This window comes from Mytilus trossulus, chromosome 1 (genome assembly GCF_036588685.1).
Source record: "Mytilus trossulus isolate FHL-02 chromosome 1, PNRI_Mtr1.1.1.hap1, whole genome shotgun sequence".
Taxonomy (NCBI): Eukaryota; Metazoa; Mollusca; class Bivalvia; order Mytilida; family Mytilidae; genus Mytilus; species Mytilus trossulus.
The window spans coordinates 98,282,799-98,306,054 of NC_086373.1; the positions used below are offsets into that span (position 1 = coordinate 98,282,799).

Genomic DNA, 23,256 nt, shown 5'->3' on the forward strand with positions numbered 1-23,256 from the left:
TATATATTTAAGATTATCAGTAAAATCTCATAAAAATAGGTGTAAAGTAACTCATAAAATAATTTAAATGCAGAAAAAATAAAGAAATGAAAGGTTCAAAAGTAATATGAGTTCATAACATAGTATCAAGCAGTTCATGAGCAGTAACTAATACAAAAGGGGGACACACGAATAATCGAACGAACGGATTTATAGTCTTTAAGATCACTATGTACCAACTGATCCAGATGGTAGGATATGAAAATGCAAAAGATAGAATGACGTGTCTAAAAGGAATTACAGAAAAGATACGTTTCAATGTTAATCTAATTGTTGTTTTAACTTACTTTCATCCTTAACATTAGATACTTGTTCATCCTTAACATGTGATGCTTCTTCTTCCTTAACATGTAATGCTTCTTTTTCATTCATGGTCTCCTACAAAAGATTTCCATTGACATATTATTTATTTAAACCTAGAACTTTTTGTGAACGGCCAATTTTCTTTTATTCATACAGATATGGGATAAACATTAATTAGAAAGCATTTGATTTTTTTAATCAACTTATAGACATGAACAGTCTTTAACAATAGACAAATGGCGATACAATATAACAACTCAAATATCTAACACAGACAAATAACGATCTGATTAATTTTATATGTTAGGTTGCACTATTTCTTTTAAATATAAAGTCTTGATCCTTCGAGTTCCAAAATATACATAAAAGCATATAAAAGACAAGTAAAATAATGGTTCAAACAAAATTAATGATAAAAGTTATCAAAGGTACCAGGATTATAATTTTATAAATGACACCGTAACGAATTATGATTTAAGTAGATTCTGATATCAAAGTTTACTGAATATGAAATTTTGATGTCGTAGGGAGAAATCTTTTGGAAAAATGCTAAAATACATTTGTTTGAATAATTTTGAAAAAAAAAATAAGTTTATGCTTAAATCTTTTTAGCTTATTAATGTTATTTCAAAAGTCAAATAAATAAATGATTGAACAATCATATTTTTGTTTGCTGAACTAGAAAAGCTAATCCAAAATCAATAGGCCAACCTCATTATACATGACCATTTAACTTCATCCTCACTAAACCCTATAACTTGGTTGTAATATTCTAACTATTCAATAAATAGCTTATAAACACTTATTTTGAGAATACATACACTATGTAAATAACAAATAGCTAGGAGGGTGATACAGTATATTGTAACTTTGAAAAAACATTGTCAACTGAGGCGAAGCCGAGGTTGACAATATTTTTCGAGGGGTTCCAATCTGCTCTATCACCCTCTCAGCTTTGTGTTATCTAATTCATTATACAAAATGTCCTATCATAATTGTCTATTTAATTCGACCTCGACGTCACGTACATAATAACATTACAGATATTATGAAAATTAATAGAAGTTATGCTAGAAGGGTTTTTTTTATTTTGACATTCTATGAAAAATTTTTGAGCCAAAATATAGAACTTGAGCATTGGAATTAATTACTTGATGTAAATTCGATCAATGTCGTTTAAATTATCGATTTTGAATTGGTCTGTACAAGCGGGTGACATTCAAGACATTTTTCTCCTACTCAGGTATGGGAAGAGTAAATTGTCTCCCTCGTATTAGCCAATCATAATCTGTCATTTTAACGTGGAGTATAATAAATCGTATTATGACATTAAAGCGGTTTTTTTTATGGAAGGAAGTCCATTATTCATGTTATCATGGTTAAGTATTATATTTGAAAAGTGGGAATAAAAGGAGTAATAAGTTGATGAGAGAAACATAGATAAACTATATACCTAACTCTTCAAAGAATGGGTGGTCATTTGAATATCAACATGGAAAAACCTAAAGAAAGCAACATAACAGACAATGAAAATGCTTCCTACAGCTTACAGCTAGTTCACCAAAATGTTCACTGATTGGACTAACATCATAACAAAAAGTGAACAATTAAAGATCATTTAAGGAAAGAATTTGAATCACAAGACCTCTGAACATCCAAGGTAAAATATATTCCTCGAAGCAAGAATATAAAAAAGTAAGAATGTAACTGCTACCTTAATAATAATATTTATTGTTTAAAGTACTCTTATTCTAGTAAACTGTGGTTTTTGTTTACATATTTTTCTCATAAGTCAGTTCCAGTTACAAAACCAAACGACAGTTGAGGATCCTATACACTCAATGTTATTAAGTGCCAGTGTGCCTAAGAATCAGGCAGTGGTGAAAACATGATAAAAAAAACCACCCAATTTGACAATGATTTCAGTTCATAATATGTAGTTATGCACAAAAATAACATTCATTTCAGTTCTGTTCTGGTAATAGAAGATACAATTTGGTTGAAATGCACCAGGAATTAACGAATAAGGGGAGATAACTCTGTAATTTGCTATCATTCTAACCAATTTTCTAACCGAGTTATTTGATATTACCAGACACACACAAATGAAAGACTAATAATTTTTTACTCAGGACGATGGTAAGTATTAAATAGCATGATTAGCTCGGTGGGTTTTTTCTGATCATGTTTTGATTTTTACATAAATTGCCTGATTCTTACAAAGACTGGTACTTAATTTTAAATAACATGTAGCTATGAATACGAACTAATGCGACAAACCTGTACAAAAGCACTTGTCTCCTCTTGTCCGACTGATGTTGCACTGTATACTGGATTTGCTACAGCTGACCCGGATGTACCTGCTACATACACAAAATTGATATAAGAATATGTGGTACGAGTTTCACAGAGACAGCTCTCCATCCAAGTAACAATTTGTAAAAGTAAACCATAATAGGTCACAGAACGGAGCCTTGGCTCACACCGAACAAGCTATAAAGGGCCCCAAAAATTACTCGTGTAAAACCATTCAATTGGTTAACCAACGGTCTTATCTATACACAAGACGAGAAACGAAAAACACTTATAAACAACATCAACACGGCAATTAAATACAGAACATCAGGTTGTTGCATGTTTGTCGTGTTCAGAATAAGTTTTAAAGGATTAGTAGAAAATATTTTTTCAGCTATATAAAAATGATCAAGTATAGTGTACTTATACGCTTTATTTAATAGTTTGTACTGTATTCAAATGCAAAATATTTTTCCTTAATTTAAATGGATACACTTTTTCCTTGTAATGTTTTTGTTCAGTGGAAAAATAGTGTGAGATATTAAACTGTATGCATTTATGGTCTCAAAATTTTAATAGCATTTGTTTATAGAAAAATTTAATAATGATTTTAAGCCATGCTAACTCTTTTTACAGCTCGTTTTAAAAAAGGATTTATTTGTGCATTTTGATGTACAAATTATATGTAATTATCATTTATAATATACAGGAACATCGTGACTTTGATATCAAACATCACCAAATGCAGAAATTCGTAATAAAACAACATTTCAAGAGTTGATGTTTATTTGTGCAGGCTACATTACACCAAGTCAGCAATCATTTTGCTTAAAAAATTAAATTGTTATCTTGATTTTGTATGAAATCGAGCAAATTTTAATCTGAATTCTTTACATCATGGATATGTAAATTCCAGTTATCTACTTCATCAAAAGTACGGCCATGCTTGTAAAGTTTTGTTGTTGGATCTATTTAGTCCCTCAATTATCTTTTAGTTCAAAAAGACAAACAAGCTTGCCCCATTTATTGCCTTTTCTTTTTAGAATATTAACTCAGTGATGAAAGGAACAATTCATGCAAAATTAATGAATAACTGTTAATTAATGGAAATCTTACTTTCAGACAAAAAGTTTGATGTTCCAGATCTCTTCTCTTTCTTCTACAAAATTTATAAAAAAATTCAAAATATTGATTTAAAATAAAAATTGTGTTTGACAGTTTCAAACACATTTCTGATTTTACAAACTTATTTAACATTCAGGTAAATTGGTGATGTTCTTTTCATTAACAATCGAAACATTCTCGTTGGGTTTCATTAATATATTCCCCAACAGATTCGCTTCCTCTGCCTCATTTTAGACATTTCCCTCGAATTTGACATACGCAATTATTTCAATACCAGCATTTATGACAAGCGAGAAGATTTTAATTTTGAAATTATAAAATTTCCCCACGTAAGATGCAATATACCGTCATCACCTGAGTATGGGATAAACATTTCTCAGCTCATTCGGTATTTAATAACTTCCAGCAGCTATTCTGTATAAAACTTCATCAGTGTCTGATCAGAAAGTTGATGAGCCAATATTATGTCAAAGATCGTCTTGTTCTGTTTCTAGAAATATCATTGTAAGACACCAATGCCTTGATGATAACTATTCCGTATAACTTCACAAATAATACATGATGGTCTTGGAGTATAGATGATAGGTAATGATGCTTTCTATCATTCCCTTTGTCTTTCCTTGCAAATTTTTTAACCTGTACTGTTTAGTCCATGTTTTACCTATCATGTTTGTGTATTTTGAGTGATTTTTTTTTGTCACACATCGTTGTCAATATAATGGATTTGTTTGCGACTGTCATACAAGTGAGAGGTCTAGCTAGCTTTAAAACCAAGTTTAATCCACCATTTTATGCATAAGAAATTTCCTGTACCAAATCAAAATTATGACAGTTGTTCTCAATTTCGTTTGATGTGTTTAAATTTTGCCATATGATAAGTATTTTTGTGATTTTACTTTTTGATAATATACTTATGACATGGCTCGGTTCCTATACGTCGTGTTATTGTGCTATGGCCAATTCTAAATTATTGACTTTCATGTATGCTTAAATACACTGTCTATATGCCATTTTGTGTTTTTGTGTTTCAAATTATTTTTTGTTTACATCTAATGTATTACAATGATGTCAGATGTACCCCATTTTTTTATGTTTTACCTTTTATGACTGTTTATTATGCTCACACATTGTTTTCAATATGATAGAATTAAATGCGACTGTATAACAAGTGAAAGTTTAAGCCATCTTTAAAAAAAAAATTAATCATTCATTTTCTTCATGATGCCTGGACATAGTCAAAAGTATGACAGTTGTTTTCTATTCGTTCGATTTGATTGAACTTTGATTTTGCAATTTATTAAGGATTTTCCTGTTTGAAATACCTTGCAGTTTTTTGTTATTTTACTTTTAAATGAACATGGAGTTTTTGTGTTACTAAAATTTGCTGTTATAAAATGTTAGCAATTATTATTAATTAAAGAATGTATCTCCCTAATGCAAAGCTCTGTTTCCTGTCAAGGATTTGGCTAAATTTTTTTTGACCTTGTGGATTATAGCTCTTCATCTTTTATATGGCTTTTTAATTCAAATAATTTTGCCTCGAGCATCATTGAAGAGACATGTATTGTCGAAATGCGCATCTGGCACAGGGAATTTGGTTCTGTGAAGGTTATTACGCTATTGCAAGGAACATATATCAACCACATTACCTTTTTAAAGATATTCCATGTGTTTGTACTTTCTGTCATTTTTGATGAAGTAAGTTCTCTCTCCTTTCTCATCCTTGAAACTCTTCTTTTCATAGATTTCTTTACCTAAATATCAAAAGCAATTATTTTATCCCTCTATAAAATTGTGATTACAAATGACATAGACTGAATCAAGACTATTTCTTATCCCGATCTTTTTCTTTGAATAGGAAATTGAAAAGCAGGATTCAAAATGAACGGGACTATTACTGTTCTAAATAGTCAGCACTTCGGTGTTGACATGAATATCCATTATATATTCATTTTATTTTTATACATATCAGGCATATATTACCTTAGCTGTATTTGGCATAAAGTTTTGGAATTGTGAATCCTCAATGCTCTTTAACTTTGTACCTCTTTGGCCTTATAAATATTTTGATCTGAGCGTCACTAATGAGTCTTCTGTGGACGAAACGCGCGTCTGGCGTATTAAATTATATTCCTGGTACCTTTGATAATTATTTACACCACTTGGTCGATGCCACTGCTGGTGGACGTTTCGTCACAGATGGTATCACCAGCCCAGTAGTTAGCATGTTTATCAATTATATGGTAATTTTCCTAAATTTCCTGTTACAAAACTTCGAATTTTTTGGAATACTAAGGATGTTCTTATCCCAGAAATAGATAACCTTAGCCGTAATTGGCACAAAATTTTGGAATTTCGGTTTATAAATGCTCATCAACTTTGTACTAGTTTGGTTTAATAACTATTTTGATCTGAGCGTCACTGGTGAGTCTCCTGTAAACGAAAGGCGCGTCTTGCGTATTAAATCATAAACATGGTACCTTTAAAATTGAGAATGGAAATGGGGAATGTGTCAAAGAGACAACAACCCGACGAAATAAAAAAACAACAACAGAAGGTCACCAACAGGTCTTCAATGTAGCGAGAAATTCCCACACCCGGAGGCGTCCTTCAGCTGGCCCCTTAACAAATATCTACTAGTTCAGTGATAATGAACGCCATACTAATTTCCAAATTGTACACAAGAAACTAAAATTAAAATAATACAAGACTAACAAAGGCCAGAGGCTCCTGACTTGGGACAGGCACAAAAATGCGGCGGGGTTAAACATGTTTGTGAGATCTCAACCCTCCCCTATACCTCTAACCAATGTAGAAAAATAAACGCATAACCTTTGATAACTATTTTCTTTATCAATATTTTATCTGAACGTCACTGATGAGTCTTATGAAGACGAAACGCGGGTCTGGCGTATAAAATCATAAGCATGGTACCTTTGATAACGATTGTATGATAATGCAATAAATTGTACAAATAATTGTACAAAATAACCCTCGAGGAATATGTTATAGAGACACAAATCACATCGCTCTTCTATGCATATTAAATTTCATTTGCAGTTCTTTTATCTTCATCTTCATCAGATGAATTTATGAAGATAGTGTTGATAAGTCCTTTTTTATTGAAAATAAAAACAATGAAAAAAAGGAGGATAGTACCTCAATTGGGTAATACCTTACTGTGAAAATAAGTTTAGATAATTAATTTAATGTTAAAGTTAAAAAAAAAAAAAAGCATTGTTTGTACTACCAAACGACGAACGGCAAAATGTAGACACATTTGCAGCGAGTTTATGGTTATGTAATGAAACAAAAAATCTAAACGTTTGATTGCAAACTGTTTTTATCGTTTGTATTAGAAAGAAATGCGATCATAATCTCTGGAAATGTGAATCTTTTGCAGTGAAATTTAACCGTTGACTTCATTCGAAACTGTTTTATCATTAGTATATTTGTAGGTTTTATTCTTCGACACAGAAGTTTTATTATTGGTATATTTGTAGGTTTTATTCTTCGACACAGAAGGTTTTTGGTGAGGTCCGTGTTGCTTAGTCATTAGTTTTCTATGTTTTGTCGTCTGTATATTATTTGTCTGTATGTCTTTTTTTAAGTCATGGCGTTGTCAGTTTATTTTCACTCTATGAGTTTGACTATCCTTCTTCTGTCTTTCGTCCACCTTTCGTCCCTCTTTTACAATACTAGTAATTTAAGTTTAAATCTCGTGAAAAGATAACGGCCAGATAAATCAAGGTGACAAACAGAAAGCGAGGGAATTGGAAGAACTCCAAAATGAGCAAGACCGGGTGTGTCAATTGAATAAGCATCTCTTACCATGCAACCATCACCCGCCATGCAAATTCATAACCTGCACAATGAGATCTTCCAAGTATAGGGGCATATAAAGATTGATGACAGCGAAATCATATCGCTATTGAGTTCATACACCGACACTTTGTCTGGGTCAAACAATACATGAAAGTGACTGTAAAACGTCTTTAGTTGTGATTTCAGTGGTTCAGTTTTCGCAGTTTTCATGTAAAATGACCACCTGTGTTTAAGTCCATACAGTAAGAATATGCATGGGAGTATCGTGTTAAAAGAGTTGTTCAAACACCTTTCGACAAAGCAGAGTGTATGTTACTGCTGAGAAATGGAAAGTTACCTATTTATTACATTTGTCATATATTCCAGTTTGGAGTCGGTAACTTGTCTAATTTAAAGGAAACGATAAAGATGTGAAGAAGACCTTCTACCTTAATTTCACTGTGATGAAAACCCTCACTAAAATGCGGATTACTGAGTGAATTCGCTGTGATGTAAACCCTAACTAAAATGCGGGTTACTGAGTGAATTCGCTGTGAATTAAACCCTAACTAAAATACGGATTATTAGGTGACATAACACGTCATGATATGCATGTCAATTAAAATAACTTTTTTCGACTTTGACAAGGTTAAGTATCAATTCTGCTCTATAAGACTAATACCATATCATTCATGTTATGATTACAAGTCGACCAATAGAGCTTCCCAACTTAAACTAATTCCAAACCGAGTCTGATGAAATATCATTCCACCAAAAGTACACAATTCGGTTGTTGCTTTACGGAAATAAATTCTTGCAAAACTTACATTCTGATTATATATTCCGTGCAGGATAAATATAAACAAACCCTAGAATAAAACAAAATGAATATTAAAATAGAAGTAAAATATATAAAATATATAGAACAATTATAACAATATAATAATATGCTGATTAAAAAGAATAAAGAAAAACGCTTAGCTACGTGAACATACACTAGAATATTTTTGACAAAATTACATAGAAATATTATTGCCCGCTTTCCACAAAATTTACACTGACTTATGGTCAGTTATTGTAGGTTGCATTTTTGTAAATATGGACAATGCAATTTCTCATAGGAACTCCTTTTACGGCTTAAACTGTGCCACTTTTGCTATGAGGTTTTGAAAAAAATCTTATCCTAGAATTGAAAGTTCATTTGCACCACAATTTGTTTCAAAGGTCAAAATATAGGGCTGTGCGGCATATTTTTAACGTTTATATGCCCTGAACTTCTCAGAGTTTAAACTTACACTAATTTTCTTAACTACCCCTACTTCGAATGAAAGGTTACCACATATTTCAATGTAAACAATATGCACGTGTTTATTTACTGGTAACACGCCCAAGTTCTTTCTCTGTGATATGGATCACAGTGAGCATAACTGGGAACCAGTATGTAAACAAAATTAATGTTCCATGAATATTCAGTTTCTCCTCAAAAGAGGCGTGTTTTCAGAAACAGATGTATTTACAAAGTGCAACCTGAAGAGAGTTAACGTCAAACATCAGAAATGATCCGATTTGTGTGTACGAATAATTTCTGCTTTAAGTTTTCGAGAGAGAAAATATTTTGTGTATTGAGTAAGTAATGATTTTTAAACCAATTAAGGATAAACACCTTTGAGGAGCCAAAAAAGTCAACTATTTGTGAAGAAAACTGATATGGTGGTCCACTTTTTTTTCCTTCGGACTTTTGAAAGTACAAAATTTTGATGATTTTCTCATTTCTTTCCTTTTTTGAGGAATTGTGAAAACAAATCACAGTTCCATAATTAATTTCTTTCATCAATCTATAAAGATAAAGTGGACTAATTTAAATAAATTTAACTTATTAAACCTATATAGGAAGGTGTTTTATAATATAAGAAAGTTTTATCTTATTTTGATGTTAATTGTGTCAAATTTACCATGTTGTCAATTTTGTAAATTGGTGATTTTTTTTCTGTTTAAGAACAAAATGCATATCATTTCAACTTTTTGGTTATAAATGATTGAAGAAAGATATTTTAGAAATTCGAAAACAAAAAAAAATATATGGGACGTACACGTTTCTGGTAATATTTGGTTATTGCATGAATATTCCCCTTAGATTTTGTCGTTGATGTCGTCATGAATTTTGAAGATTTATTGCACTTGTGCAAAAATTGGAATTTATTGCACGCTAACGTTTGATTATTTTCTATGGGAAATATTATATTGCTATTCAATAAAATAATTTCTTGTACCCCTCACCTATTTATCACAAAATTCGGGCTAAAAAAAACTGACTTGGTAATAAAATTTGAAAAATGAATTACTCAAAAGATACTCATTGTAAATACATTTTTTTTTCACAGACTTAAGTTTGATTAATTTTTTTTTAATTCATTGACATTTTCCACTTGTATCATATGAAATAGTTCCAAAACGAGATTTCAACGAGACTGAGAATAATACTTCTTTAACGACTTATTATTAATTTATGATCAGCCATGAAGACGATATAAGCCAATCCTTTATTTTTGAAAGATTTTTTTCAAAATCATTGTCTTGTTAAACAACAGTTAGCACATGCATTTGGACGTAAAACAGGTTTAAAGTAAACACTTGTCAACCATCCCAACCATCATTAATACATATTACAAACTACAATCGATATACAAGTGCAAAGGTGAATATGTTGCATTATATCTTTATCAAAAACTGTTTTTAAACATGACTTCTTTATACCTTTTCATGAAATAAAAGGACCTGTCTTTTTATATGTACTATTGTATGCACCATCTAAAATTAGGCGCCCATCTTTTATCAATTATGAAACATATGATTTCGCAAAATAAATAAATATTCGTTATGTCTTTCAACTAAATTTGACTAAAATAAATTATGACTCTGAATCTAATTAAGGAATAGATACGTACCTGTAAAGAGTTGAAAATTACAAATAGGTAGCTGAACACAACAGTACTCTTATGGAATGAAAACATACCAAACAACCATGTTAGACCAAACACAGGTGATAAGATGGCAATACTTCGGACTCCAGTTCTACAATAAACTTTCTCATTAAACATTATTTACTATTGTTTTAATATTGTTCTCCAAATTTCATACTGTTTTCAACGCTGCCTTTTTAACAAGATAACATGATGAATATTGTTTGAGATTTGAAAAAAAAGTTGTTTATTATTCTATCACTAAGATTTATTTTAAAAGCCTGCAAAAGTATAGCTTTTTGAATTTTATTTAGCACATAATGATTATATTTGTATTTTGCTTGTTCAGAAAACAGAAATAAAGATAATATTATATTTGTATTTTGCTTGTTTAGAAAACAGAAATAAAGATAATATTATAACGAAATATAAATATATACTGGAATTTTTTTTCAATGAAAACATTGTAAGCATAATTATTTTTTGAAAAATTATCTTCATCAATTGCATCTAGTAAAATCAACTTTATTGACATTTAAGGTCTGTAGCATTTAAACATACATTAGTTTTTCCTTTTTTGTTTTGCTCATGGTGGCTCGTGTTGAAAACAGTTTCCTCAAAATCAATCCAGTTATCACGAAATTCGACTGAAATAAAAAAAAAATAAGCAATGAAAAACAGAATTTGGATATAGCTGAAATAATAATTTATACCCATATAATAAAGAAGTCTTTTTTTCCCCCTTTGAAACGTGCAGTATATTAAAGATAATGAAATTAGTTGATGCCCCAAGTACGTATTGTAAAATTAATTCATCAATAATACTGCTCTGAATCAAGATGCAAATCCAAAGTTAAATCGTTTGATGTGTTGTTTATACGTTATTGCTTGAATTTCGTGTTTATTTACAACAATATTTCATCAAACGCGTTATAAAGGATTATTATTGCAAACTATTATCTAAGTTAAGATACTTACTAAAATGACAAGTAAACAGGGCACAAAGAAGGCATATATCAGTCCATTTTCTCTTGACAACCAACAGCTGTCAAATGAAGACATACCATTTTCAAAAATTAAAATAACAAAAATACTGAACTTAGAGGGTAATCAATTCGGAAAATCCATAATCACATGGCAAAATTGAATAACAAAACGTTTCAAAAACGAATGGACAAGAACTGACATATTCCTGACTTGGTACAGACATTTTCAAATGTAGAAAATGGTTGATTAAACCTGGTTCTATAGCACTAACCCTCTCACTTTAATGACAGTCTCAGTGAAAGTCGGTGTTAATGTTTTGTATTGGTTGAACTATGTCAAACAAAACATTACTGCGATTCAGATCAATTAAGAAAAAGAATTGAGAAGGTCGTGATTTTGAGGGTAAAATGAAACAAAAAAAAAGATAAAATTATATTTGATAAAGTTCTGAAGCTGTCAACTTACAATTTACTTGTTCCATATCCTTCTAACTGGGTGACACTTGCAGATATAAGAACTATGCCAAAAGGAATAACTATAATGCAAGAATATAATTTGTGTTAGTATGTTTTATTTATTGTTCCAAAATTTATAATGAAGAGCTTTAACAGTTTCAGCAGAATTATATGATAAGTGTCCTTACTATGTGAACTATCAATGTATTCAAACGATTGATGTCTGTTTTTATTTATAAAGAATTAAAATCTGCATGTATGTATTTGTTTAAAATGTCCATCCATCCCCTAAAACGTGACTCCCAATCCACCTTGTCCATTTCACGTCAATGCACGACCAAACATATTTAATTATAATAGCAATATCTTTGTTATAACATCAAATTGCTTCCTTTTATTGTGTCCCATGTTTTACCTGTAAGATTTTTTTCGGAGATTTGTGCATTCAATAATTGGTTTTAATATAATAAAGATACAAAAATAATTCAAATAAAAAGCAATAATACCTAAATTGCAAACGAAAATGGATGACAATATAAATATAAAAAAACATAGAATCATGTATTTGTTTTCCTCTGAAGGGGTCATGATTTTTAATCGTGCGAACGGATGGTTTAATATTTTATTGAAGGCTTAAGTATCAGTTTGATCTATCATCCTTCTGAAAGTTGCTATGAATCATTTTCATCACGCACTTTGCAACGAGTGATAAACAGATGAGTTATATTGTTGAATATAAACCTATAAATGCTTGGTTTTGTACAACAATATATACAGTATAAACAGAATAGATACCAAATATCAAAGGAATTAGAATTCTGTTGATGGATCTCCTCGGTGGGAACACCGCCACAACTAATACTGCATGAATTATCCCTTCTGCTAACATTGTAAATAGAACAATCAGGAAAAGTAAATGAAGTATCAAGGCAACAGCAGTACACGCATCCTATTAAAACAAAGAAGAAGAAAAAAATCATTTGTTTTGATATGATATAGCATACTTTGTTTGGCATATATATGAATATGGCAATTGTTATTAAATAGTTCGTTTCAATGTATGGTGGCGGTTTAAAAAAATAATATTTTGCACTTAAGTGTTTCTGTTGTCCCGTTGCTTTCCTCTTATAACTTGAGTGATTAACTCTGTTTAAGGTTGTAACCCGCATTTATTTTATCCAATCGATTAAGGAATTTTGAACCGCGCGGTATATTACTTTTGCCGTTATCATTTGTATGACGAGTTTGATTAAAGGTCATCCAGTTTTTGATATCTCAGCATTTTACAGAGAACATGATGATACTAAATAGTTTAAGAGAAACTCTTGATGTTGTATTCTCAAAGTAACCAAAACACAGACGAATTAATTGTTTATTAGGAATTAAGTACTAGTAAATAAAGGCAACAGTAGTATAACGCTGTTCGAAACTCAGAAATTGATAGAAAAAACAGAACTGGGTTACAAACTAAAACTGAGGGTAACGACACACCATTAAAATGTAACACACGCAGAAACGAACTCAGCATTAGACAAAATCCGATGAGTAAACCAAGCTTTCATCCTTATCAAAATATGTCATAACCAGGTTCTACAATTTAACAGGACATATGATCTAAAAAAATCAATAATGTGCAATGATCGTTAGCTAAATATTAACTTGCATAGGACGTTCATGAAACTAAGAATAGACACAATCACAGATATTATAGGTTCCAAAAATATTTTGACCAGCTGTAGAACACCAAAACAGAGAAAATTCTAAAAGAAAAATATTGAAACCTGACAATCCTGTATCGTCTTTTAGCTTGACAAGAGAGAGTTTTTGCATTGTCAAGTACAAAAACCTATAGTGATTAACTGAACATTGAAACTAAGTACTCTAATCGTGAATCGTATTGTAAAAACTATGTTCTAACATTAACATCAACGGTACCGATATTACTCCACCGTTACTTTTTGTTAACGTTATACATGTACATTGTTAATAAATGAACTTGATATATTTACACTTTATTATACAATAAAGAGTCTGGCGTTCTGCAACAAATTTGATAACGTTACAGCTGATGCCATTAAGTGTGTAGCCAAAGGTAATATCTTTGGTTAGCTTGCTTTTTAGCTGAACCGTGAAGTCATTGTTAGGTTAGGTAAACTATGCTTTTTAAAGAATAAACTAGTCCGACAGAAAACCAATCGATCTGTCTGTTTGACTATGCTACTTCGAAAGGAGGGTAGTATACCTGACATAATAATGACTTCACGGTTTAGCTTACAAGCAAGCTAACCAAAGATAATTACATTTCGTTACAAACTCAATGGCATCCACTGAATATCACCAATAACTTAGAGTTAGTATACATTTTATGCTAACTTAGAGATAATAAACATTTAACTATCAGCCGAAATGCAACTCCAAAATAAAATGTGTACATAATGTTGTTTTAGTTCTGAAACATTTCTTACTGAAAATGAATGTTATTTATGTTTTTAATATTAAGAGTTTTTAAACAGTGAAACATTCTGATATAATTTACGGATTTCCTGATATTCTTTTCAACAAGTTGGGACGTTTTGTATTGAAGCGTCACTGATTGTTTTTTTGTAGAAGAAACGCGCGTCTATTTTACTAAATGTTAATCGTAGTAGTAATGAAGAGTTTATCTACCTTATTGTCAGTTTTGTTTATTCCAGCTAAAAATGCGATATAGGCCAATACCAATGCAACACACATTATCATCAATATCACAGACTTATCAGATGTAAGATTCCTGCAAAATGTAGAGAAAAAATAAACACTTTTTAATCCGTCAATAAAGTTAAACATGTCATGATGTTTAAATTTTATAGATTGTTTCGTGGTTTGTGTTGCAAACGTTTTTCAGTTGTTGCCTTTTGGCTATATATCATGCCCTTGAAATATTCCGCCTCTTTAGTAAAATAGTTTTTTGCTGAAAATCATAATTCTTAAAGCGAGACAAGATTACAACGAGTGTCCAAAATTGATTTTAAATTTATAATGACATTTAAAAAATTCTAAAACTTCCGCTGCAGTACTTCATTAAACTCTTATAAATTTCATATTCAATCAGCAATGGTGATGTATACAATGATAAAGACCCTCATCAAACAGTACTCTTACAGATTTACAATGGGTTTGTTCTTTTAACACTGACTTAATTATTTTGTTTGTAAGTGCAACATTCCAATGTCAAATGTAAGGGGCATAATTCTACGTATCCCACTCTGTCTATAAATAAAAGTGACCCGAATTTATAAAATTTTCCAAAAATATGTATATCAATTTGTTTTTGTTTCCCTTTTGTCAATATAAAATCTATAATACTATAACAACTATTTTAAAAAGATTTCTACTCACTTCCATTCTAAACTGTATACCATTATTGTGATGAATAAACATATCAATGATATGATACAGCCAACCAAAGACATAGTCGACATTATTTCGTGATGTTCGTCAGTCTGTTAATGATAGAATCAGAAAAAACAGTTTTAAAAAATTTTAAAAATTAAAAAAAATGTATACACATATTAATGAAATTAAAATTAACAGTGTTAGATTTTGATGGTCAGACAGGAATTTATACCCATTGCCGTTCTAAAACTTGGTCACTCGCATGCTGAAGTAACAGAAAACAGGCATCAGGTGTGAGAAAGATCAGAAAAGCGCTTACATGTTTCCAGTCATCCCTATCGAGATGTAGACCAGAAATCAAATCAGTCTGTTCAAAAGTGGTTTAATGTATCGAAGAGTTCAAACTAGCAGAAAACAAAATGTTTGAGTCTGACAGAAACAAAAAATTAAACAAACGCTAACGTTTCAGTTCCAAAATTTCAAGCCGTTCTATTCTGTGGTATTTGAAAAAAGAGTTATATCAAACATACTGCAATATAGCCCTACTTAATAAGTCGAAGTTTAGAAATATAAGCTTAAGTAGAAAAAACAAAGACATATTTCAAGTTAATGCAGTACTTAATTCTTATAACAATATTTTACATAATATAATTATAATCTATTTACTATATCTTCCAAGCTTAGTATAACTGCAAAGTTTGTCAAATGATTACATCTGCATTCAGTAATGCTGTCATTCATATAGGCAGTTTCACATCCATCTGTAGCCCAGTTACCACCATTCCTGGAATGTATTTATATATAGTGACTCTAATATTGGTCTCTATTGAGATAAGTTGACGATATCTTCTTAAAAAAATGGTCTCAAAACTGTTGTATGTCATTCTTTTTTGAGCTTTTGATTTTGCCATTTGCGAATAGATTTTCAGTTTTGAATTTTCCTTTAAGTTCTGTGCTTGTAATATTAGTTTTTATAAGCAAAACATAGTCGAATATATATACATATACCCAACTTCTAGTATGAATAATGTTTACTTCTTATGAAGGATTAGATTAATGGATTATTATTTTGTGTACAAATGAACATTATTTATATGAAGCTGGCCATGTCTATAGAATATGAGTGCTATCTTCTAAATAAGCATAGCCGCATTGGCTTATGTTTAAAACATATGTAGTTTCCTTGAAAACATATTCTTAAGTTAATACCACTTTAGTTATAATGTGGAACATATTGTCATCTTTTATTTAGTTTAATCAACATTTCATACAACCGGGTCAACTCCGATGTTTTTTCAAAGCATTGATATCTCTTTATTCACTTTAATTAAGTGTAGAAATGCAAGTTTCTTTAAGTGTCATTTGAAAAAGAGTTACAACGGTTTTACTCTAAAAAAAAATGCCTCCAAAAACACAACCAAAAACATTTACTTCATGAAATTTATAGTACTTACGGTAGATCAAAATTCCAAAAAGAACACTGCTTCTTTGTGAGGTTTGACTACAAGACAAATAAATTTAATTTTAAATTGATACTTAAAATTAACAAGAGTAGCAAAGTCACATCTTACAATTTATGATATCCCATCAGGAACACATTCGATAATGGTATAATGGTATAACGAGAACAGCACTAACGGCGTAACACAGGAAAAGGGTCAACAAATAAACTCATCATAGATACCAGGAATAAAATTTAATAGTTACGCCAGACGCGCGTTTCGCCTACAAAAGACTTATAAGTGAGACCCGAATCATAAATGTTATGAAAGGCCAAATAAAGAACGATGTTGAAAAGCACTGAGGACCAAAAATTCCTAAAAGTTTTGTCAAATTCAGATAAGGAAATCTATTCCTAAGGTAGAAAAGCCTTAGTTTTTCAAAAATTCCAGGTTTTACAGTAGTCCCTATTCATAGACATAACTTTAAAGTGCATGTTAATGTTGATATCACTAATAAAAATAGTTAAAGAGTGACTAGAAAAAAAGGTCTATTTTTGTTTTCATATCTGTAGTCTTAAAATGAGGTTATAAATATAAAGGATTTCAACGTCTCCCAAAATAATTGAAAAAAGGTAATTTTCATTATTTTTCAGGACTTAAAACATTTACTGGATATGCTGACAAGTAAAATCTTAATCACTTTGATACTTTTTTAACCAAAGAAATCTGAATTCCAAAAAAAATTTGGGGTTTGGAAGTTGACGCTTTATCTAACAGTAAGACATCACCATCATTTGAAATGCATAAACCATCGAGCATGTTAATAAACTGACTCTAAAATATAACCGAACAATTAATTTAGCAATTAAAACAATTTTTTCATGACGGATGAAAAACAAGACTATCATCAGTATGAATACCACATCCATTTAGAAAATACAAAAACCACAAAGAACAACATTTTAACTGTTGCAAGATCAGTTTATGCAAACTGCACATTCTACTTAACATCTGGAATATTTTTGGATGCTCCTTTAAGTACCAACCAAGTGATCAGTTTACTTCGGTCAGTCGCATTCGTTGAAAGGGAGACGGGATCAAAAGTCATAAAAAAAACTCTTTGTTTAACCTGTGTTGCTTGTAAAGTGTTAAAAAAAGTACAAAAATTATAATTCACTATCTTATATCTTTTTTATTCACTTTAAACAGTTTTAATTTAAAATTATATTGGAGGCCCCAAAAGGCCCTTATCACACATTTAATTTCTAAATAATTTGAAAAACTGATAACTGTGGGTGTCAAGAAATTTCCAAATTCATGATTACATAATTAAAAGGTTTGCAAATATTTGGATTTGTTGATGCTTATGTTCTTTGGACATAAATTAATACTAGTACACTAACCTTAATTGTTTCAAAATATAACTGAAGAGGTGGGCTAAGCTTTTTCAAAATTTGATCTTGCGGAATGGAAAACGCCATAACTGGTGATCCAACTATGTTCTGTGACGCGCTGTAAAAAAATAGAAACAATGCTTGAACAACTTCTTGATAAGAAGAACAAGAGACACAACAAAAATCGGTTCATTCTTAAACATGCTAAGTTGAAAAAGATGTTATTTTGAGTGAAAATTGGTATTATTAAAATAAAATGAAATTCAAACTTATATCTTAAAATCAATTGCAAATATTTGACTTAGCATGGATTCATATGATAAGTGTTGCATGCTGTGAAGTGGCCGCTTTCATGATTAAAACATTCGGTATTGTTCCTTTTGGAGTTTGACTTTATCTACTTATTGTTTAATTATATACATTACTTGTTACTGGTAGGTAGCAGTTGTGATATTGTTTTATATAACACCGCTGAGTACTGTATTGTACCATTTGCTGTAAACATATACGTATAAATATGAATGCTATAATATATGATCAATATTCTAAAATGTATCACCATTTTGCATGAGGCTTATAAACTGGGAAAGTGCGAAATTCGGCGAAGTTCACCGAAACCTTCTACTATTTCATGTCAATTACAAAAACGTTGATATGTTTATGAAATCTACCATGTTTTGTTTTAAATACTGAAGCCAAAACTTACAACACAAATTTATGCATATATTAACATACACAATTAAACGTACATTCCATCCTTAAACTAAATTAAAAAATGTGAAAAAAATGACGTGATACTGAATCGACTTTGCTTGAAACATCCCTTTCCTTTGTAACAATGTTTGGTACAACTTGCAGTATTCACGTTGCAGTATAAATTCCTATATAGGATGTATAATAGCAACTTCATATTAGTCACTTTGTGAAAGAAACTTATCAAAGATAACAGGCTTATAATTTGTAATGCCAGAAAACATATTTTTGCCAGTATTGTTGTGATTAGGGAACAAAAATATAGTTACGAAAATGTTTTTTTATGAACTCTATATCAATCAAAATGTTGTCCGACCATCAAAATTTGGTTCTAAGAGGTATATTACACCCCACCCCCTACCCCTAATAAAAAGAAAATGTGAGATACGATTTTTCTGTTATGCAGACTGATATATGGAAGAAAATATTCAAATATCAAACCGTATAACTTCAGGTTTACTTTTATCGTTATTTATTGTCATTGACTAAACGTATACGCATATCTATATATATTATGATCTTTACTCAAAAGTGTATGTCATTTAATGAAAATGCTAATAAATGAGTTATTCTCACTCTTTAAACTATCAGTAATTGTCTTTTCTAATAGAACTACTTTGTTTTGAAAACTCGGTGTTTTATTTCGAATTTCATTCCCTGGAAACCTGACGTCGCCAATATCTGCATTTCCGATTTCTAAAACTGAAAGAAAAAATAAAATGATGTTAAGGATCAACACAAAATGTTAGACCAAGAGTAAAATTTATGAAAAGCAAAACATATCCTTAAAATAACGTTCACAGTTCAATTGCAACAAAGTCTTTATTTTTTTTATTTTTTTTACAACTGCGTTTTATTTTTATATGTTTCTATTACTTAAAATAAGATATTTGATACTTCCATTAAATATAAAACTATCAACCATATAACTCAAGATTCATATTCTGCTATGTAACGCCTGAGTGGAAATATAATCAAAATCCGAACGTTAATTTCACAGTTTTTATTTCAAAATCAATCAAATATCTCTTGATGTCTAATAAAAAAAAAATCATTTGATGAATAATTCGATGAAACAATATTTAAGTGCGGCAAACTATTTTGTTGGTATCTTGTGGACAGTTGTCTCATTGGCAATCATATCACATCTTCTTTGTTTTTATCACAAACAATTACGATTATCTCCTCTTTAAACTGTTCGACCCGCATAACATTTGTTCAAATACTCGGGTAGTGTTGTACAATCAAATCATTTTATATATTACGATAGCAAAGCATATGGACATCAGACTCCGACTTTTCTTGAACTGAATTTAAATGTGCGTATTGATATGAGTTTACTTTTCTACAATGGCTAGAGCTATAGGGTGAGGGTTGAGATCTCATAAACATGTGTAACCCCGCCGCAATTTTGCGCCTGTCCCAAGTCAGGAGCCTCTGGCCTTTGTTAGTCTTGCATGATTTTTTATTTTAGTGTCTTGTGTATAATTCGGAGTTTAGTATGACGTCCATTATCACTATACTAATATACATATTTTTTTTGGGGCCACCTGAAGGACAGCTTCGGGTGCGAGATTTTCTCGCTACATGGAAGACCCATTGGTGGCCTTCGGCTGTTGTCTGCTCTATGGCCGGGTTGTTGTCGCTTTGCATTCCCCATTTCCTCTCTCAATTTTATGCAGAAAGACGGACATACTTTTCCTATATTCAAATATTTTGGCCACGAGCATCACTGAAGAAACATGTATTGTCGAAATGCACATCTGGTGCAAGAAAATTGGTACCGTTAATTTTATTACCCCTCACAACGTGTTACATTAACGGGTATAAGAGTTGCTAGTTATCCTTTAATGTTATTAAGCATTTATAACGTATGTTGACAACAATTGTAACTATGAATGTGATAACCGTATTTTAGGACAAAAAAATCTAAAACGTAAGGAACTGGTCATAAAACAACATAGTACTAAACTGTACCAAACACTATATTACACTTTTCTGTTTAAGTAAAGTTGTATTTAAAAGGTGCATAATAAGCAGAACTCACTCTGCAACGAGGCTAATAAAGTAATACAATGAGACTTACCAATATTGTCGCCTACAATACTTCTAGATTCGTTCTTTTTGAGTGACTTTAAAACTGAATCACTAACATTTGAAACAATGCTCATCATTTGACCAGCCTTGTTTTCTCCAGTCTTTGTGAAATAAAATAAAAAAGCGTGAAACGATCAGAGTGCAATTAAATAACTTACATTTAGTACTTGCATCATTGATGCAAGACGATTTAGTCTTATGTTTTAAAAGAAAATAGTCTAAATCCAATAATGAGTCCGTTATTTTTTGTTATCCTTTGATATATAGACAAGTATTTTTTCTCAAGAGTTTCCATTAGATAGCTATATTCGTTTGATGTGTTTTGTCATTTGAATTTGGCTTAGAGTTGAGGGACATTCCGTTTAAAATTTCCTCGGAGTTAATTATTTTTGTGATTTTACTTCTTTTTTCTTTATTTACTTCTAACACATTATTTGGCTTGATCTGAGTTTGAATTATTTTTTGAATAATTTTGATCTGTTAAGAAGAAAGATGATAAAATTTTAAATAGAACAAACCTTGGTATAGAATTCTTTCCATGATTTGTCTGTTTCACTTGATAATATGTTATCCGTGGCAGTAAAAAAATCCTTAAATGAAATCAAGCTAAAATCATTTAAAGAAAACATGATGATGCAGTAGCTTAAATTTGCAGCTTTTATATGAAGACGACAATCAAAATTTAAATAACATGTGAGTAATACCAAGCTGTTGTATTGTAGTGTTTATCATATTCCCACTAGTCATTCAAAATTCTTGAGTACAAGATGCAGATGGTTGTTAGGTCATAAATAAAGCCAACAATAGTATTTTGCTGTTCAATAGTCATAATTCAATTAAGCAAAACAAATTTACGTATCAGACTAAAACCGAGGGAAGCAATGTCATTCCCTCAATGTCAGAAATTCGTGAAAAACTGAAGGGATGTTATCTTAATAGATATAAACCAGTCACCAAAGTTAACTGAAAACTGCTGAAAGCACTCCTTTTTGTTATTTAAATCCCATAACTCGGAAAAATAAAATCTAAAATTAATATATAAAAATGATATATTAAAATATAGATATAAACAGTACACCAAAGTTTCATGAGAACTGCTAAAAACATTTTTGAGTTCTTGTCCAATAACTAGAAAAACACCCCTTTTTTCATGAATAAAACTGCATAACTAGGGAATGTAACATGTATAAATAAGGAAATGGAGCTCACGTCAATAGATAGAAATAATTCACGAGTTTTCTGCAAATTAGTTAAAGCATTTTGCGTTAATGTGCGACCTGTTGCCGACGGAGGGACAAACGGATTTTAATGGAAGCGGATTTCGGCAACTATATATCCACTGAGGCCTTTAAAAATGAAGAAATCCATACTGTATAGTCAGCTATGACATGACAAAATAAAATAAAATTTAATTGAAAAACCAATAGTCTGCTTTATGACACAGCAATAAACAAAACTAAAATAAAAAGACACAAAACGAACGACAACCACTAAATTACTAGCTGCTGTCTTGGGTGAGCAACATTTAGTATTGCGTGGATGAAAATACTATGGTACTTGTGGTTCAACGGTTTTAACAGTAGATGATTGCTACTCACAAAGAAGTTATCAAACCAAGAGTTCCAAATGGTGCAGTTGTAATCATCTCTTCGTAAATTTTACGGATGCCATCACGAGTTGGTTGATGGTTATAAAATAACCGTTTCACAGATGATATCGGATATGTTTCTTATGTCATAACTACAATACCCTTCCGTTTTTTCGAATGTGTCCTACCGAATTAGACTATTTATCGGATTTGTAATAATACAAGCAACAAGACGAGTGCTACATGATGAGCAGGATCTGCTAACCATTTCGTAACACCAGAGATCGCCCCCAGTTTTTGGTGGGGTTGGTGTTGCGTAGTCTTTAGTTTTCTATGTTGTGTCTGCTGTACTCTTATTTCTCTGTTTGTCTTTCTATTTAAAACCATGGCGTTGTCAGTTTATTTTCTATCTTTGAGTTTGACTCTCCCACTGGTATCTTTCGTCCCTCTTTTACACAGAACTCTAAAAAAAGACACACACGAGTACAACTTTTCCTAGTTCTTTTTTTAATGATTAAGTATAGATGATATTGAAATAGTTGTATGAAATGTGTGGTTATTTGTTTTGGATGTAAAACACATATGAAGAGGATATGACATATTAACCTGAAAATAGGTGACTAAAAAAAAGCGAGCAAG

General features: G+C 30.8%; 1 protein-coding gene across 3 annotated transcripts in view; it reads right to left on the reverse strand.

Annotated features, from left to right (window-relative positions):
- Nucleotides 1–23,256, reverse strand: part of LOC134692692 (adhesion G protein-coupled receptor F5-like) — a 70,003-nt gene that overhangs the window by 5,633 nt on the left and 41,114 nt on the right. For all 3 annotated transcript variants that reach the window (XM_063553180.1, XM_063553172.1, XM_063553190.1), the window contains 19 exons: nt 21,548–21,619; nt 21,019–21,130; nt 19,509–19,634; nt 18,605–18,674; nt 18,189–18,297; nt 16,798–16,844; nt 16,010–16,127; nt 15,347–15,450; nt 14,636–14,738; nt 12,764–12,917; nt 11,979–12,048; nt 11,505–11,571; nt 11,088–11,173; nt 10,512–10,638; nt 8,394–8,435; nt 5,412–5,516; nt 3,754–3,796; nt 2,623–2,705; nt 327–417 (listed from right to left, as the gene is read on the reverse strand). In XM_063553180.1, the coding sequence (XP_063409250.1) occupies nt 327–417; nt 2,623–2,705; nt 3,754–3,796; nt 5,412–5,516; nt 8,394–8,435; nt 10,512–10,638; nt 11,088–11,173; nt 11,505–11,571; nt 11,979–12,048; nt 12,764–12,917; nt 14,636–14,738; nt 15,347–15,450; nt 16,010–16,127; nt 16,798–16,844; nt 18,189–18,297; nt 18,605–18,674; nt 19,509–19,634; nt 21,019–21,130; nt 21,548–21,619 (1,729 nt within the window). The remainder of the gene's footprint in view (nt 1–326; nt 418–2,622; nt 2,706–3,753; nt 3,797–5,411; nt 5,517–8,393; nt 8,436–10,511; nt 10,639–11,087; nt 11,174–11,504; nt 11,572–11,978; nt 12,049–12,763; nt 12,918–14,635; nt 14,739–15,346; nt 15,451–16,009; nt 16,128–16,797; nt 16,845–18,188; nt 18,298–18,604; nt 18,675–19,508; nt 19,635–21,018; nt 21,131–21,547; nt 21,620–23,256) is intronic.